The 16722-nt window shown below is 36.3% G+C and overlaps 1 protein-coding gene across 1 annotated transcript in view; it reads right to left on the reverse strand.

The window, feature by feature from the left end:
* Nucleotides 1-3778: 3778 nt before the first annotated feature.
* Nucleotides 3779-16722, reverse strand: part of lamc1 (laminin, gamma 1) — a 58655-nt gene continuing 45711 nt past the window's right edge. The window contains exons 7-28 of the mRNA XM_039654728.2: nucleotides 16531-16629; nucleotides 13998-14134; nucleotides 13751-13873; nucleotides 13461-13650; nucleotides 12884-12996; nucleotides 12546-12767; nucleotides 11615-11803; nucleotides 11262-11507; nucleotides 10968-11121; nucleotides 10711-10853; nucleotides 10428-10606; nucleotides 10190-10346; nucleotides 9801-10006; nucleotides 9606-9685; nucleotides 9381-9518; nucleotides 9103-9247; nucleotides 8863-9012; nucleotides 7718-7832; nucleotides 7097-7296; nucleotides 6754-6912; nucleotides 6569-6668; nucleotides 3779-5879 (exon numbers count right to left, since the gene is read on the reverse strand). Of these exons, the coding sequence (XP_039510662.2) occupies nucleotides 5623-5879; nucleotides 6569-6668; nucleotides 6754-6912; nucleotides 7097-7296; nucleotides 7718-7832; nucleotides 8863-9012; nucleotides 9103-9247; nucleotides 9381-9518; nucleotides 9606-9685; nucleotides 9801-10006; nucleotides 10190-10346; nucleotides 10428-10606; nucleotides 10711-10853; nucleotides 10968-11121; nucleotides 11262-11507; nucleotides 11615-11803; nucleotides 12546-12767; nucleotides 12884-12996; nucleotides 13461-13650; nucleotides 13751-13873; nucleotides 13998-14134; nucleotides 16531-16629 (3502 nt within the window). The 3' untranslated portion in view covers nucleotides 3779-5622. The remainder of the gene's footprint in view (nucleotides 5880-6568; nucleotides 6669-6753; nucleotides 6913-7096; nucleotides 7297-7717; nucleotides 7833-8862; nucleotides 9013-9102; nucleotides 9248-9380; nucleotides 9519-9605; nucleotides 9686-9800; nucleotides 10007-10189; nucleotides 10347-10427; nucleotides 10607-10710; nucleotides 10854-10967; nucleotides 11122-11261; nucleotides 11508-11614; nucleotides 11804-12545; nucleotides 12768-12883; nucleotides 12997-13460; nucleotides 13651-13750; nucleotides 13874-13997; nucleotides 14135-16530; nucleotides 16630-16722) is intronic.

The following is a 16722-nucleotide window of genomic DNA, read 5'->3' on the forward strand; positions in this document are numbered from 1 at the left end:
AGATTTACAAACAAATAAAATAAGATACAAAAGTTAAGCAGAGACACACAGCAAAATCCCCAGTGTTAAAGGGATACTTGACTTTTTTTTGGAAATAGAAAAATCATTTTACAACTCCCCCATAGTTAAACTGTTGAGTTTTACTGTTATCGAATCCATTCAGCCGATCTCCGGCTCTGGCGGTACCACTTTTAGCATAGCTTAGTACACATCATTGAAGTAGACAAGACCATTAGCATTTCTCAAAAAAACAAAATATTTTTACGATATTTTTCTTATTTAAAACTTCACTGTTCTGTAGTTACACCGTGCACTAAGACCGACGGAAAATGTAAAGTTGCCACTAGTAAAGTTTGTCACTAGTTTGTTTGTTTATTGTCACCATTGTTGAGATTCATATGCCGATTCTGTTGTCTGTGTGTCCAAACACAATAGCTTCAATGCACAAAGTATTTTCAAAAGTGTTCATAATAACTGTTGGATCTCAAACTATAGAATCTCAGGGCTACAATCACCAATGGTAAAATTAGACATCACGCTAATCTATCATCGTCTGTCTGTCTGTCTATCAAACTAATCCTCTGTCTATCTATCTATCTATCTATCTATCTATCTATCTATCTATCTATCTATCTATCTGTCTGTCTGTCTGTCTGTCTGTCTGTCTGTCTGTCTGTCTGTCTGTCTGTCTGTCTGTCTGTCTGTCTGTCTGTCTGTCTGTCTGTCTGTCTGTCTGTCTGTCTGTCTGTCTGTCTGTCTGTCTGTCTGTCTGTCTGTCTGTCTATCTATCTATCTATCTATCTATCTATCTATCTATCTATCTATCTATCTATCTATCTATCTATCTATCTATCTATCTATCTATCTATCTATCCATCATTGTCTCTCTGTCTGTCTATCTATCATCGTCTGCCTGTCTGTCTATCTATGGTTGTTATTATTATATTTATTTAATGTGTTATTTTTTTAAAACTTTTTTTTATTGGGCTAAATTGTTAGAAGTTCACACCATGGCAAGAGAATGATGGCAAGAGAACCACACCCAAACTGAAGACCAAGCCACCAAACCAAAGCCATAGATATGTAGCAACCATAAACAGTCTGAGATTGCAGTTTTCTTCTTTACCACACAATGATCTATGGGTACATTAACTACAATAATTGATCCACAAGGAGATTGCATTTCAAGTTTGGACACATCAAAAACTTCAATATATGAAGTGAATTTAAAGAACAAAATTGTGATCTTGGTATTTGGCATCTCTAATATATTCTGAATTGACAGCGAATCACTGTCGTGTTGAATTGGGTGCATGGATCCTGACTTACTGTGGCACTGAATCATATGATGTTTGCCATCTTTTAATTAATCATCTTGAAAATGAGTAATAAATAAAAAGCCATTGGATCTTTGACCGTTGCGTAGAAATCAAAACCACAGCTGTCATAAAAATACCGGAACAAACTGAACTGCTCTGGAAGAGTCACAGCCAAATATATTCCACTCATGAAAAATCCAAAGCCTCAGGCAGTGTATTTTCTAGTGCGTGCAGTCGGCTACGCCCTGTCATGAACTCTCCATGAGGAAAGGAGAGACTCTGGGCTGAGTCAGAGGTGTGTGTCTCAGATACGCATTACAAAAACACACCCAAACATCCAGTGCCACACATCTTTATCTTCCACACCTTGTTCCTCACACAGACGCAGTGATCGAGCCCCACCCAAAACCTCTGCAGGAAAACATGCTCAAACCCTTTCCCTTCGGCCACAGAGAACAGCACAGAATACATCTATAACCCCTCGCAGGACTCTGCCAACACCACACCCTCACACAAGACAAGAGCAAGAAACAGCACTCTCATAGATCACTAATGATCATCAACATACAAGAAATAACCTGCCTCTCATCAAGCAAAACACTGCAATATTCAAATTATGTGCTTCATATAAGTTTAGAAGTTAGGACATTTATGTCACACATTAAAATGCATGAGTATCAGTGCATGAAATTATGGCATAAGAAAATATATATATATACTATTGAACAATTCTTAATTTTTGGCTTGAAAAACTACAAAGAACCTCTTATGTAATTGAAAGGTCCCATGGATGTTGAAGTTTCTTCATTGAACCATCATTGCCTGAACTTACATATTAAAGAGTGAGCTGTTCATGCTATTTCTACTTATACTAAGTCAGTTATTTTGTGTTAAACTTAACTTCAGTTGAACGACCATAACAATAATGAACTCATTTGATTTGACTGATTCAAAGATTTGAGACTGCGGATGTGCACATGAATCATGATGCTCATGCTCTTTTCAATCTAGTCATCAGTCTGGTGGATTTTGAGAAAATAACTCTTTAATTCTTTTTTTTTTTTAGAGTCATGACATTAAAAGTCACATTAAAAGAGAGCCTCTCATGTCAAATATGTAAATGACATTTGGAAATACTAAGTTGGTTACAGTCTGTTGAGGCCAAAACTGGCACAATGCTTTTCATTATGTGTCTAGTTCACATTTTGTACTTTCAGGCTCGCGGAAGAGAAAAACACATTTAAAATGGAGTTTGATGAGTATGATGTGCAACCGCATCCGATGATGACGGCCACTGAATCATAGCACATAGTCTTACTAAATGTAGTGATATTGCTAATAGTGCTGATTTTGTGTCTCATGATGAGTGAATCTGTCTGATATACTGACCAACAAGATTTGGTAATGACTCTGTGTCATTTCCTGTACAGAAATAAATACTGTTTATTGCCTTGCTATAATGATATGAACATGGTTTGAATATAACATTTAATTACGCAATTGTGAAGTGTTTTTTACATTTTTTAAATTTTTTTTTAACAGGGGTCCAAAAACGAAACCCACAAGAAAGACACAAGAGGGTGCTCATGGACAATTCGAGACAAAAATGATTTCAGAAAATTCATTTCTAAGGGTTATTTTAAGTCAGCATTTTAATTAAATATATACTCATTCAAATGTTTGTGGTTGGTTAGATTTTTAAAATAAAACTATATCTCTTATGTTCACTAATGCTGCATTTATTTGATCAAATATCCAGTTAAAATTTTAAATACGTTTTCTAATTTTAAATATTTTAATTATGATGGCAAAGCTGAATTTTGATTAGCTAATTCCTCCAGTCTTCAGTGTCACACAGTTCTTCAGAAATAATTATAATAAGAAATCTTTCCAATTTTTATTAATGTCGAGAACAGATGAGCGGCATAATATTTTTTGGAAAATATAATAGGCCTACATCTGGAAATCTTTTTTAAGAAATAAAAAAACAAAGCTGCATAAATTAAGTGTTTGTCTTATACAGTAAATGTTATTTTTAATACATGAATATAAATCTGCTTTTATATTTTAGAATAAAGGCTCTTATTATATTATCATACTTGGAGGTTATTGGCCTCAAAAGTTTGAAAACCACCAAAAATGTCTCCATATTATTTTACAGGTAAAAGCGGGCGTGGCCATTTGTAATTTTAAAGTGTCTGCCTTCTGATGTCATTCTCTTGCAGTTATTTTTAGCTGTAGCCTTCAAACCAGCTCTTTATAGTGTTTGATATTGCAAATGTTTTTAAAGAGCATAATTTAGTACGATATAGAAGCTGTTTAATTAAATTTTTTTTTTAATCCAGGTATTACTATTCTTATGGGGACATTTTGTCCTCCCAACGAAAGAATACCTGAACCACACACACACGCAAATTGAATTCTACAATGAAAATGAAGCAAAATCACACGCTGACGAATCCTGTAATAACCACTGTTTATTATTCAAATGTTACGCTCGAATTTACAGGCAAATGGGTAACAAGCAGAGGTGTGTGAGGTCCTGGGAGTGTGTTTATGAATACCTTGATTAAAACAGAGGGAAGGGAGTCTTTAAAAACCATTACACTCTCTAGAACCAAAGGATCACAAAGACTTGTGCAGCAAACACATACTCTAACTGTAGAACAACAGATCACAAATACTTGATACATTATAAATTAAAAATACTGTTTATACATAAACGTGTACGTGTTGCACTTATGTCCGCAGTGGGGAGGTCTATAATAATATGTCTGATGTTCAATAGTGGCACTTTCCATAGTTGAATCTCGACGTGACATTATCGGCCGAGGAACTCAGCTAAACTCAGCGAACCTGTCAGAGTAAGACTGTAACTGAAGGAACTACGGATACGGTAACAGTAAGAAACAAACAGTGAAATGTACTAAAATCACCATTTGGACATCATTTGAAAGACCTCTAACTTAAAATGCAACGTCCACATTTAGAGGATTATGTCCAAAAGTTTAGGCACTAAAATAGATGGTTAACTAGCAACACGTGATTAAGCTTACCATCTCAAGTAAAGCAAATCATTCCGATAAATATGAAATGTTAGAGACGTGTGGATGTTCAGACATGATTGGGGGATGTACAAGTTAAAGGGTCAAGACATTACGCATCACCATCCGCTGAAAATGAACCACAAATAAAATAAATGATAGAGCTATGATGCAACACTGAGCCATGTATACAGGCAAGCGTATTATACCACAGAACATATTATATATATATATATATATTATGCAGAAGTTTTGGCTGATTTTTGTTTTTTTCTGATGAAGGAACCGATGAGGTGGCTGTTTAGATCTTGGGTTTAAAATCAGCCGTTCCTGAATCATTTACGCATATTTACACAAAGAACAATTCCTCAACTCTATATTATAATAAAAAAAGGAGAAAAAAAAAACATTCACACAAAAATATAACATTTGAAATAATTATTAGCACCAGTGTATTCAGATAAAAGTCTTGCTACGCCAATGTACAAAGTTGCATAGTGTTGAGTTTTGCTCATGTTAATGTGATTCGCAGGACACCTGTAATAAGCAGCAGCGTCTGACAAAAATAAAAATAAAAAATGAACACAAAATGTCTCAACCATGAAATGTATGAAATCAGCAGAGCCATGCAGGGACTTCTAGTACTGAACAATTTATATATACACGAGCTGAAATACTGTTTTAACGTGTACGAAACACTTTATCAGTACCAAATCTAGCACGAGGGGCGAAAGCAGATGCGCATTACGAACAAATTAAGATTCCTTCACTGTTATAGCTTTGAGCGTTACCGATGATGATATACACTAGCTTAAGTAGCGAACTTCCCCTGACAAACGTCTAGGCTTCTGATTGAGTCATATAATTCTGATTCTGTGGTAAAGATCAGAGAGGTTTGAGAGGAAGAGCTGGAGGTGGTGCAGTCATGTGGGTTTAAGGTCTCTAAAAGCACACAAACACAAATACGCACGCACACACACACAAACACACACGCACACACACACGGCTGGTGAGCGCCATTGCTTGGAGTTCTCTTCACGTATCAAAAAAAAAAAAAAAAAAAAAAAATCAAAAGCTGCTTTTGTCTTCTGTTTGTAAAACATGATCTCGAAGAAACGTGTAGAAACACAAACAATAACCTAATAAAAGAAAATCAAATGCAAATAAGAGATTTTGAAAGGAAATAGCCTGTTTTGGTTGAGGGTGTTGTCTGATGAGGACACTGAAGAACACAGGGAGTGTAGCGTGTGGCGTGGAGGTTAAGGCCGCTCTAGAGACGGAGTGTTGAAGCAGCCTTCCGGCAGAGTGTTCTTGATGTCGTTGAGGTTAGCGATGTCCGCTCGGATCTCTCGGATCTGACGGTCGTAGTCGCTGATCATGTCCTCCTGGCTCTTGGCGACGTCATTCAGCTCCTTCAGCTTCCTGTCCAGCTCACTTCCTGCCATCTTGTCCTTGGCGTCTTTTAAGGCGTTATCGATCTGATTCAGCTTGCTCAGATCCACCTTATCGATGTTGCCTGGAAGAGGATAAGGTAGTGTTGTAATTATGTGTGCTAAGACGTCACTACATTTCACAGAACTACATTCTTCTTGCACAATATAATGGGGAAATTCAATTTATTACTGATACCAAGTGGAATTATTAAGCTAAAAATCAAGTTTAGTTTTCGGGTAACAGCTAACAGCTTAGCCTATTAGCTTACCAGTGTTCATTTAGTATTATTTAAATACTATATACAATATTCCAAATAAGCATTTATTTTTATATTCTCAGTTTTCATTTTAATTTTAGTTTTTTCTATTTAGTTATTTAGTTTTAGTTTAATTTTATTTCACTTTTAGTAATTGCAGTACTTCAAATTAAACCTATTTATTTCAGTTATATATATATATATATATATATAAATAGATACACACACACTTATATGCATATATGTGTGTGTGTGTATATATATATATATATATATATATATATATATATATATATATATATAAATTTATAACATACAAGAATATAAAACATTTTCGTTTTAGTTTTTCATTAAAATTTCATGATAAATGGAAAAGCTCTTGATTAGCTAAAACAAAATGATATACACAGTTAGGATTATTTCAAGCTAGTTGAATTGCTTAAAATGCAGAAATGAAAACGATTCGTTATTGTCACAAAAATGTGGATTATTGATTAGCAACTAGATAGTCTTACCGAGCTGGCTTAATAATTCATTGATTGTGCTCAGCACCGTCCTGACAGCATTTTTGGCTTTTCTGGCATTACCCTCAGCTTCTTTAGCATTATCAGACGCCTGTGAAAAACAGCAAAGACAATCAAAATACAAATTCTGCAATGATTTATTAAAACAAATGGTCAACAAAAAGTCCAAAACGCACCATGGATGCCATCATCATGTCAGCGTCCGCCTCTGCTTTCTTCTTCTCTAGCTCTTTCTCAGCAGCGGTGAGCTGGTCCATCATATTGTTCACCTCTCCATCCAGTTTCATGGTGTCCTCAAAAGCTTTTTCTGCATCCGTCTTAGTCTTTGCCGAACCCTAAATTAGGAAAACGCAAATCAAATAATAGTTGAGAATATATAAGGCAACTCTTTGATAAAGAGGAAACATCACATTTGGTAAGAACATGCAATGAACAACTGTGGTGTAAGTATTTGATGAAGATAAAGACATCCCAGAACTTTATGCTTGTGATATTTTTCATCTGAAAATCAACATGTACCTTCTGTACATCGTTAGCAATTTTCTCCGCTTCATCTGCCTTTGCCTTAGCTTCTTTAGCATCTGCGGCAGCGTTGCCTAAAGCCGCCTCTGCTCTTCGGGTCTTCTCATTGGCTTCATTGATTGTCGCATTGATTTCTGGGATTCGCCTCATGGCATCCTCAGCAGCAGTTTTGTTGTCATTCACTCTCTTGTCGAAATCTAAAAGTGAGACACAAATATGAATGAATAACTAAATAAATATATATTTATTTTTAAATGTATATATTTATTTAGACATTTTATTTATTATATATAATAAAATATAATAAAAAAAATAAATATAATAAAAAAATATATATATAATAAAAAACTTTATTTATTTTCTTTTTTAATCATTATTTTAGAATTTTTGTGTGTAGAATTGTCACACACACAATTTTTCTTAAAGATGTAAAAGAAATAAATAAATATTTTTATTTATTTATATAACACTATACAAACACACACACACACACACACACACACACACATATATATATATATATATATATATATATATTATTTTTTTTTTATTTATTTATTTTTTTCCCCTAAATATATTTCTATACATAATATTGCACCATAACCCAAGAGCCCTCACCTCTGAGGTTGGTCAATATGTCCTGGGCCTCTTGGAAGGTAGATTTGCCTTTTTTTGCTGCCTCCTCAGCCAAAGCTTTTGCTGCATCTGCCCGTGCCAACAACTGATCGGCCGTCTGAAGACAGGGATAGAAAGAGAGTTGGACAACACAGTATATGTTGGGTTTTTGCACCACTCTCTTCAATGACTTGACTGGCTAACACGGACACGAAATTTACTGTTTATCAGAAACATATTCACTTCTAAGAATGAAAGGCAATACTTTGGGTGAACAAATACACAATATTATTAACATCCAGTATAGAGTGCCGAAGTTCTGTGGAAGTGATTTAGCTATTTAGCACTTCCAGGTTCCCTCACCCTAAAGTCTATGGATTTTTGAATGGGCTTTTGCTAAATCAACTGAAATAAGGTCTGTGGTTAACAAAGCCTCTAAATATTTTCATATTTTATGATCTATGACATAAAACACACCAGTTATAACCCGCATGTGGTTTTTTAAACTTTATTGTGTCAGCTTGTGTTTTTTTAAACTTTATATAGGCTTCAAAATGTATACATTTTGGATTAACTTGTAAAGATTATCTTGATAGACAAAACGTGTAAGGGTCACAACTCTTTGTTGAACACATATCTTATTTTTTGTGATTTTCCAAAAGTCTATGGGGAAAATGCATAGCTTTTCGATCGAGGGAACCCATGCGCCGCTAGCTTCCAAGTTTTCCTACAAAGTGACATCATAACTTCGGCACTCTATTAAAGTAATCATGAAAGTGCTATTTATAAAATGCCAAACTTTATCAAACATCTCAAAAAGTGAACTTAAACTTTCATAAGCACAATGTCTGAGTTCATGGTTCAGCTCTTTCATTAAGAACATGACATTTAACTCAATCAGATTAGAAAGAGACTATGAACAATGACTAGTGGTATCACTCGTCTCTCATCAGTATCATTTGTGTGGCTCCTGGGCCTCATGGCATGAGCTCCACTCTTGCATAATAACCATGTGAAACAGCAGCTGAACTAAAAAAGCAACTGAAGATTCTAATCTTTTCTTATTTTACACCACCATGGCTGCATTTTGCAAACGAATCTCATACAGCCGAGACAAAACAAGTATATTAAAGTCAAATCTCATGTACCTGTTGCTCAGTCTTTCCTTTGTCCAGTAGTTTGCGGACCTCTGTCTCTTTGCCCCTCAGGTCCTCTCTCAGGTCGTTGTACTCCTTCTCGGTCTTGTCTATCAGTTTGTCCAGGTCTGATGCCTCCTTCTTAATCTTATTGGCCTCGTCCTGTGGGAAAACATAATTTGATTAGAGATGCATCCAAGATGATTGTGTACATGATTCAGCAAGAATTAGAAACACTTCTGAAAACAGCACCTCTAAAGTTTTGGTGTCGACTGTAGGCAAGCTAGTCAGGTTAGCATATATCTTCAGAGCTTTGTTTCCTGCCTCTTCGGCTTCAGCATGTACTTTAGCAGCTTGTTTCTCCAGATTCTTGGCCAGCTCTTTTGCTTCAATATATCTGAGCACATAAGAACAGCATCTTCATTGTAAAGCATGACCAACTGCATTTAAAATCTTGAAATATTTTTAAACACATTCTTAAAATCAGAATCATTCAAAAATTGTATCATTTGTTAATGTAATGAACGTACTTCCTGTTGAGATCGTCAATGTCGCTGCTTGTCTTGTTTTCACCATCGAGCGCCTTCTTTAACATATTATAAGCCTTCGTGGAAGTGTCATTTGCATCCTTTGCAATCTTTTCAATCTGATCGGCATCTGCTTTATGTCTGTGCAAAGAGCCACAGAAAAGGTTATATAAAACTGTATTGGTTGGAATGAAAAAGTCATATTAACACTGAAATACCGTAACTCACTTTTCAGACAGTTTACGGGCTTCCTCTGCCAGAAGTGTCATATTATTTGGATCTCCAGAGCTTGTGGGTATTTTAATGTCCTAAAAGTCAAATAGAATGAAAATAAAAATATTTTAATGGACTCCACAATCATTAGCTCAACTAATTTGTGGAATATTACGACATGCTCTCTTGGCAACGTAGTAGAAATCTCACCACTTTACTGATGGCCTCTTTGGCTTTGTCCAGCTCCTCTCTAGCAGTGTTGATCAGGTTCTCTGCATCACGGACTCGGTTACGTGCTCTATCTGCCTGCGTTCCCGTGTTGTCCACTGTGTTCTTGATGTTCTGCAGTCTGTTCCACTGGTTGTTCAGGGTCTTGTTGATGTTGTTTAGACGGTCCAAAAGACCTTTATCCACTTCTGTATAATAATAGTGAACGATAACAGAATAATTAGGATGTAAAATGAACTATATCTGCTCTACTTAATAAAAAAAATATTTTATGCATTCTTATTTTATCCAGTTAATGAACATGATGTAGATGAAAAAAACAGACTTTTTAAACAAAATATTTTGAAAATGACCACATTGACAGATAATACCTTTGCTAGCCTGAGCCTCGTCCAGTAAGTCCATAATTGTTTTCTCTGCCTCCTTAAGTCTGTCTTCAAAGGCCTTGTCGCTCACTGTATTCTCACTGTTGTCCAGATTATCGATCAAATTCTGAAGATCAAGAAGCTTCTGTCTCTGCTGGTTCACCTGCACAGAAAGAAAACAGACGTATTAGAAGTTGCCTGATCATAAAACAAATAGTCCTGGAATCATAAGACAACCTCATACCTTGTCTCTGACCAGGCTGTAACAGTTGGGACATTGCTGGCAGCCTGGAGTGGAGCGGTTGTAGAAGTAGTTCTCCTCACACATGTCGCAGCGACTTCCCACAAAGCCTGGGTGACACTGACAACGGCCATCTTCTTTGCACTGTGCGGACTGAGAGCCTTCTGGGTCACAGTCACAAGCTGCAAAAACAAACCAATGGTAAATGGAACAAATCTAAAATGTAAAACAAATTACACAGCAATGTTGCATTTAGTAGACAATGCAAAACAGCAGGAAACCGTACGTTTGCAACCCGACGAAGTGAATCCAAAGAAGTTGACCTCGCAGCGCTCGCATTGTTGACCTGTGACCCCAGGCTGACACTCACATTGGCCACTTCCGATATCACACTGGCCATTTGTGGAGCCAATAGGGTTGCAGTTGCATCTGAGGAAACGAATTCAAAGATTTGAAAGGTTTCAAAAACATGCAGGTATCTTCATCAACATCCGTTTACAGTATGGTATCAATGATATACGAAAAGAGAGTTCGATTGAATACCTTTCACAGCCTTTGCCGCTCTGTAGGTTGTAGAATCCGGGCTCGCATGCACCACAGTCTCTGTTAATGACATGTGGAAGACACTGACACTGGCCCGTCACCTGAGAGCAGGTCGTCTGCCCGTCTACTGTACCGTATGGAGAACACGAGCACGCTGCAGAGGTGGTAAAATAAACATGTTATACAATATTAATAATAGTAATATTATTATTATTATACATTAACATTCAAACATAAACTGGCACAACATGTTTGTTCTAGCTCTGAGAAAGGTTATAAAAAAAAACAACTCACATTTGCATTTATCAGCTACATTTGTGGCACGGGCATCGCCATAGAAACCCTCTTTGCAACGGTCACAGAAGGAGCCGGCGGTGTTGTAGATGCACTTGAGGCATTCGCCCGTCTCTCGGTTACAGTTGCCCACAGCGTTGGGGTCGATGTTGTTATTGCAATTGCAGGCCTGGCATGGTGTGGATCGCCCTTTTTCACCAAGAGGGTCCCCAAAGAAGCCGTCGTCACATAGTTCACATCGTTTACCTGGAGACAGTTAATGTTTGGATGATTATATGATGTAATACTTACTATATTTATTTAAGATGTATACTGTATAAGGTCTAAAGTCATTGAATGCTATGAGTCTGCACCTGTGGTTCCAGTTGGGCAGTTTGTACAGACCACCTCTTTGGTCTTGGGCACCACAGCACACGTGGCACCCTCTGGGCAGGGACAGAGTTTACAGTCTGAAGAAGAGCCAACCGTAGCGTCACCATAGTATCCATCCTTACACCTCTCGCAGCTCATGCCGGCTGTGTTGTGCTGGCAGTTACACATTCCTGCGAGTACAAAACAAAGACACTTTGTAATACCACACATCACCACAAGATGGCAACAATAAACACAAAGACAAAAGTAGCACCAGTACTCCTGCAGTTTAGTATATTTTAGGGCTGTGCAAAAATGAATTGCGATTAATCGCATCCAAAATAAAAGTTGTGCTGTGTATAATTATTTTATATATATGAAATATAAACACACACACAAACATGCATGTATATATTTAAGAAAATGTGTTATTCATATATAAAATATTATATTTATTTATAATATAGGTTATGTATTTATATATATATACACAGTATTTACGTGCAAATAATTCTTAAATATTATACACAGCACATACACACACACATATTATGTAAACACAAACTTTTATTTTGGATGCGATTAATAGCAATTAATCTTTGCACAGCCCAATTTTGGGTATGCACTGGAATGCCTAGAAAAGTCTCCAAATCTATATTCTGTATTTGGCCTCTAAGTACTTAATCTTAAGAGTATCTTCAGTAAAATAACAGTCCAAGTAGTGACACTATATAATTCAATTCACATATTTCAATGGCTTTTATGTTGCATGCATCCATAGCACATGATCTTCTTCTGTAATGCCCTCATCTAGTTAATAAATAGTGAAACCAATATCCAGGCTGTAGGCTTGAGTCTCTTGCGAGCAGATAAGTAAATGATATATCAACACTAAGAAAAGGCAATCCAAATATGTCAGTTGTGATGACAAACCTGTCACAGGGTCACAGGTGTCACTGTGTCTGTTGCAGTTGCATGGCTCGCAAGGGCTAAAATGGCCCAGCTTAGGTTGGCTCCTCCTATATCCCAGATCACACTTCTCACAATGCTGACCCAAGTAACCCTGAGGACACGTACACTTCTCAACCCAACGAGCTGGAGTTCCAGCGCCACGGCGGGCGGTCACAAGGGAAACGTTGTCTAAATAACCAGCACCTACAGCAGAAATATTATTAAGTTAGTTCAAGTACCAGTTAAAATGACCTTAAGAGTCTTGGCAACAAAACTCATATTTTGTCTTCATAGAGCGACTAGTGAATTAGTAGACGTACTTTTGGCGCTGTAGGTTCCACGAATCATAACAGAAGTCAGATTGTGCAGAAGTTTCTGGAAGTCAGCATGTTTCATTGTAGGTCTCCAAGGGTAGTCAGCGGTGTCATGGAGTCTGAATGACAAAGAAGATGATATAAGCTATATAAGTGCATAAATCAATTCATTTGCAAAAGACTGAGTTGAATATAAAATCTAAATATTTCATCTTTACAGCAGAACCATGTTTAAAACGTAACAAAGTATGTAATAACTTCAATGTATGTCGATGCATTTGATATTTTTGAAAATATAAATGTACTAATATAAAACAGTAATTTTAATAACACAAGTAAATTTCTATTTATTTAAAACCCTTATTTTATAAAACTGTAATAATATGTATTTTTTAATATTACAGTTAATCATATCAAACGCATACAGCCTTGGTAATAATAATAATGTTATTTAATTTAACTGAGAATACAGAATAGCAACTAGAGCCATTATAGAGTATTTGAATGTGTTGAAACAAATTTTGATTCACCACAATTAAATAACGGCCCAAGTTTAAATAAAAATACAAATCAAACACATTACCTGAACACAAAAGTTTGTGTCTCCTCTCCTGGGTAGGAATTGCCCTGGGCAATAAGTGGCACAGCAACATGAAGCCCCGCCCCCTCCAGCACAACATCCTCCGCTGACAGTCGAGCATCATGTCTCTGAATCCTGAAGTTCAGCGTGAGATTCTGACCATAGCTCAGCAGCTGATTACCAAGAAATTTCTCTACGGAAACAAAGAAGAAACCATCCCAGGTGATTAGACTTGCTGTCATATAATGTTCAGCCACTTTAACACACAGAGGAAATCGCATCTGTTTTTATACCTGGAGCCACAAAGTAGATGGGAAAGTAGTCTTCTGAGATGAGCGAGATCTCTCGAGAGCTGGGTGACCACTGCACGGGAACGCCGGAACCATCTCTCTGCTGTCCTTTCCAGCCCTCGTCGTCTATTCAATGACATATGTAACATATTTTATTCATTCTCCATGTTAAAATCCTTTGGTTGAATTTATATTAACACATTCAAGAACTGAGTATAAACAGAGTGTTGACTATTAGATGGATGCTCACCCCTGTCGAAGTTGGAAGTGATTTTGTGCACGCTGTAGCCCTCGGCGCTGTCACACACAGTGGAATGCTGGAAGCAGAAGCACGGAGTACATCCCTGAGGATTTTGGGGGTCCATATTGAAGTAGCCCAGTTTACACCTAAGAGTAAGACGCAAAAGTGTATTAGCAATGAGACAGGAGGGCTGATTAGATGATTGGTAAAGCTGACTAAGGTTTCTGATGAGGGATGTTTCAATTATTTTAATTATAGTCATGCCAATTATTTATTTGAAATGGAATTTCAAAGATTTCACAGCAGCTTCATCCCCCATGTCATAAGACTGCTAAACTCCCAATAATTGTATTTTATACTGTCCATTTCTCTGTTTTTCGCTGCAACACATCCTGCTGCTACAGATACAGCACTTATAAGTGTCTCATATTTGTTCAATTTAAAATTGCACATATTTTATATATTGTACAAATTTATATTTATACTGTTTCTCTTTTACTCATCTTCTGTTTTTATTCATTGCCTTGTATATCGTGAATGTACTGTTGAATGACAATAAAGTCTGTCTAAGTCTAATTCCAGTTTTATTCATTTTACTTCATTTGTAAAAAAAAAAAAAAAAAAAAAAAACATCTCACAAAAGGTGTTGTGAAATGTCCATGTGATTTATTCAGCATTAAATGATTGAGAAACACTGTTTTTGGATTTGTATGCAAGCCCCAAATGTTAAGTCATAACATGTGGAGTGAGTGAAGTAAACCGGTCATCAGTTAACATCAGTGAGATCATCGTTGAGCCTCTTAAAACAAGCCACACATAAATCTAGAGCTGGAGCTTCAGCAGCACTCTCTTTAGTCCTTCTTGAACCCGTCTTTCCATTTCTGTCTCAGGAGTGTATCCTGCAGGGAATATCCTGTCCATGTGTGGCCCAACATGTGAGTTAAAGTTTATAGATTTTTTATGCAAAGTGCAAAGCGAAGACAGACAGGAAAGCAGGGATTATGCAAAATCAAAATGGAAATGGCAAAAACTTAGGATGATTGTTTGAATTCGGGTTTGGCTTTTAAAAATCAGAAATACTGTTTAATCAAACAACTAAGCAAAACAAAAAAATATATAATACTGAATTGTTTTAATTACTGTACTTTATTCTAATGTTTCTTATCATTAAACATTGAAAAGTTTGGGGTCAGAAAGATTTTTGAATGAAAATTATTATTCAGCAAGGATGCATTCAATTAATCATTTATGATTTTACAAAAAGATTTCTATTTTAAGTAAATGCTGTTCTTTAGATCTTTCTATTAATCAAAATGTACCCCGGCTTACAAAGAAATATTAAGCAGCACAACCGTTTTCAAAACTGATAAGAAGAAATGTTTCTTGAACACCAAATCAAATCATCATATTAAAATGATTTCTGAAAAATCACACGACACTGAAGACTGGAGTAATGATACTGAAAATTCAACTTTGCCGTCACAGGAATAAAAGACATTTTAAAATATATTAACATAGAAAACAGTTATATTAAATTGTAATAATACTTCACAATATTACCGTTTTACTGTATTTTTGATCAAATATATGCAGCCTTTGTGAGCATAGGAGACCTCTTTAAAAAAAAAAACATTAAAAAAATCTCACAGAACTTGATTAATTGTTAATAAGTTATGTTTTTTTTCTCCACTCTGTCACCTGATGGAGTTTTGGTTCCTTGCCACTGTTGCCTTGGGTTTTGGTTTGCTTAGTTGGGAACATTTAATATTCAACAATATTATTGATCTGCCTTACTTAAGGCGGACATTGACCAGTTTTCTTTTGAAACAAACTTTTTGTATTATTTTCATGTTATCACTGTGAAGCTGCTTTGATAAAATCTGTATTGTAAAAAGCGCTATTTAAATAAAGGTGGCTTAACTTGAATTGCATTCATTTTTTATTGTGTATTTTAAATTTGAATCACACTTTATGAAAGACAATGAAATATGTAGATATGGCCCATCACAGTCACCAAGCTAGTTAATCTTTGGAGACTGCAAGTCTGGAGGCCCTACATGGTCTGGCTGAGGGCTCTCAGCTGGGAAACCTTTGCCATCCCAGAGCTATTTTCTCTTCCATCTGACACTGGGAGTCCTAATTCTGTTTCTCAGACACATACATGGCCTCATATCCTCTGTGTGTCACCCACATAGGGACTTTCCATAAGAAAAGAGTGTAGACGTCAGACAGCCCTTTTAAACTTCGGTTTATAAAAGCTTTGACAGACATCCTCGTAACAGAGCAGGAGCTGAAAGGTGGACCATCTTTATGGGGCTTCTGAAGTGTTGATGTTCGAGTTAATTCTGTTGATGACTACCTTCTAATTTGAGAACATATTAAACAAACCTAGTAATTATAACTTTTTCCTTGTGAACAAATCAAGTATGGACAATGCATGGACAGCACAGGTTTTTTTTTAAAAGCCACAACAGTTGCAATTGTGTCATTGTGTGTGTGGGTGAACATGTGCTTGGATGTTTTGTTAAGTAAAGAGTCTGACCTGTCACAGTTGAATCCATCCACATTTTCCTTGCACTGGCAGCGTCCAGTCTGGACATCACACTCCTGAGTGCTTCCAGACGGATTACAAGAGCAGGGTCTGTAGAGGGAAAAGAGGGAGCAAGGAGAAGGAATCAACTTTAAAGAGACTGATTGTTGAGTCTACATTCTAATATAACCTTCCAGATAAGAA

The sequence above is a fragment of the Pimephales promelas genome, chromosome 5, assembly GCF_988280905.1.
Source record: "Pimephales promelas chromosome 5, fPimPro1.hap1.1, whole genome shotgun sequence".
In the NCBI taxonomy this organism is placed as follows: domain Eukaryota; kingdom Metazoa; phylum Chordata; class Actinopteri; order Cypriniformes; family Leuciscidae; genus Pimephales; species Pimephales promelas.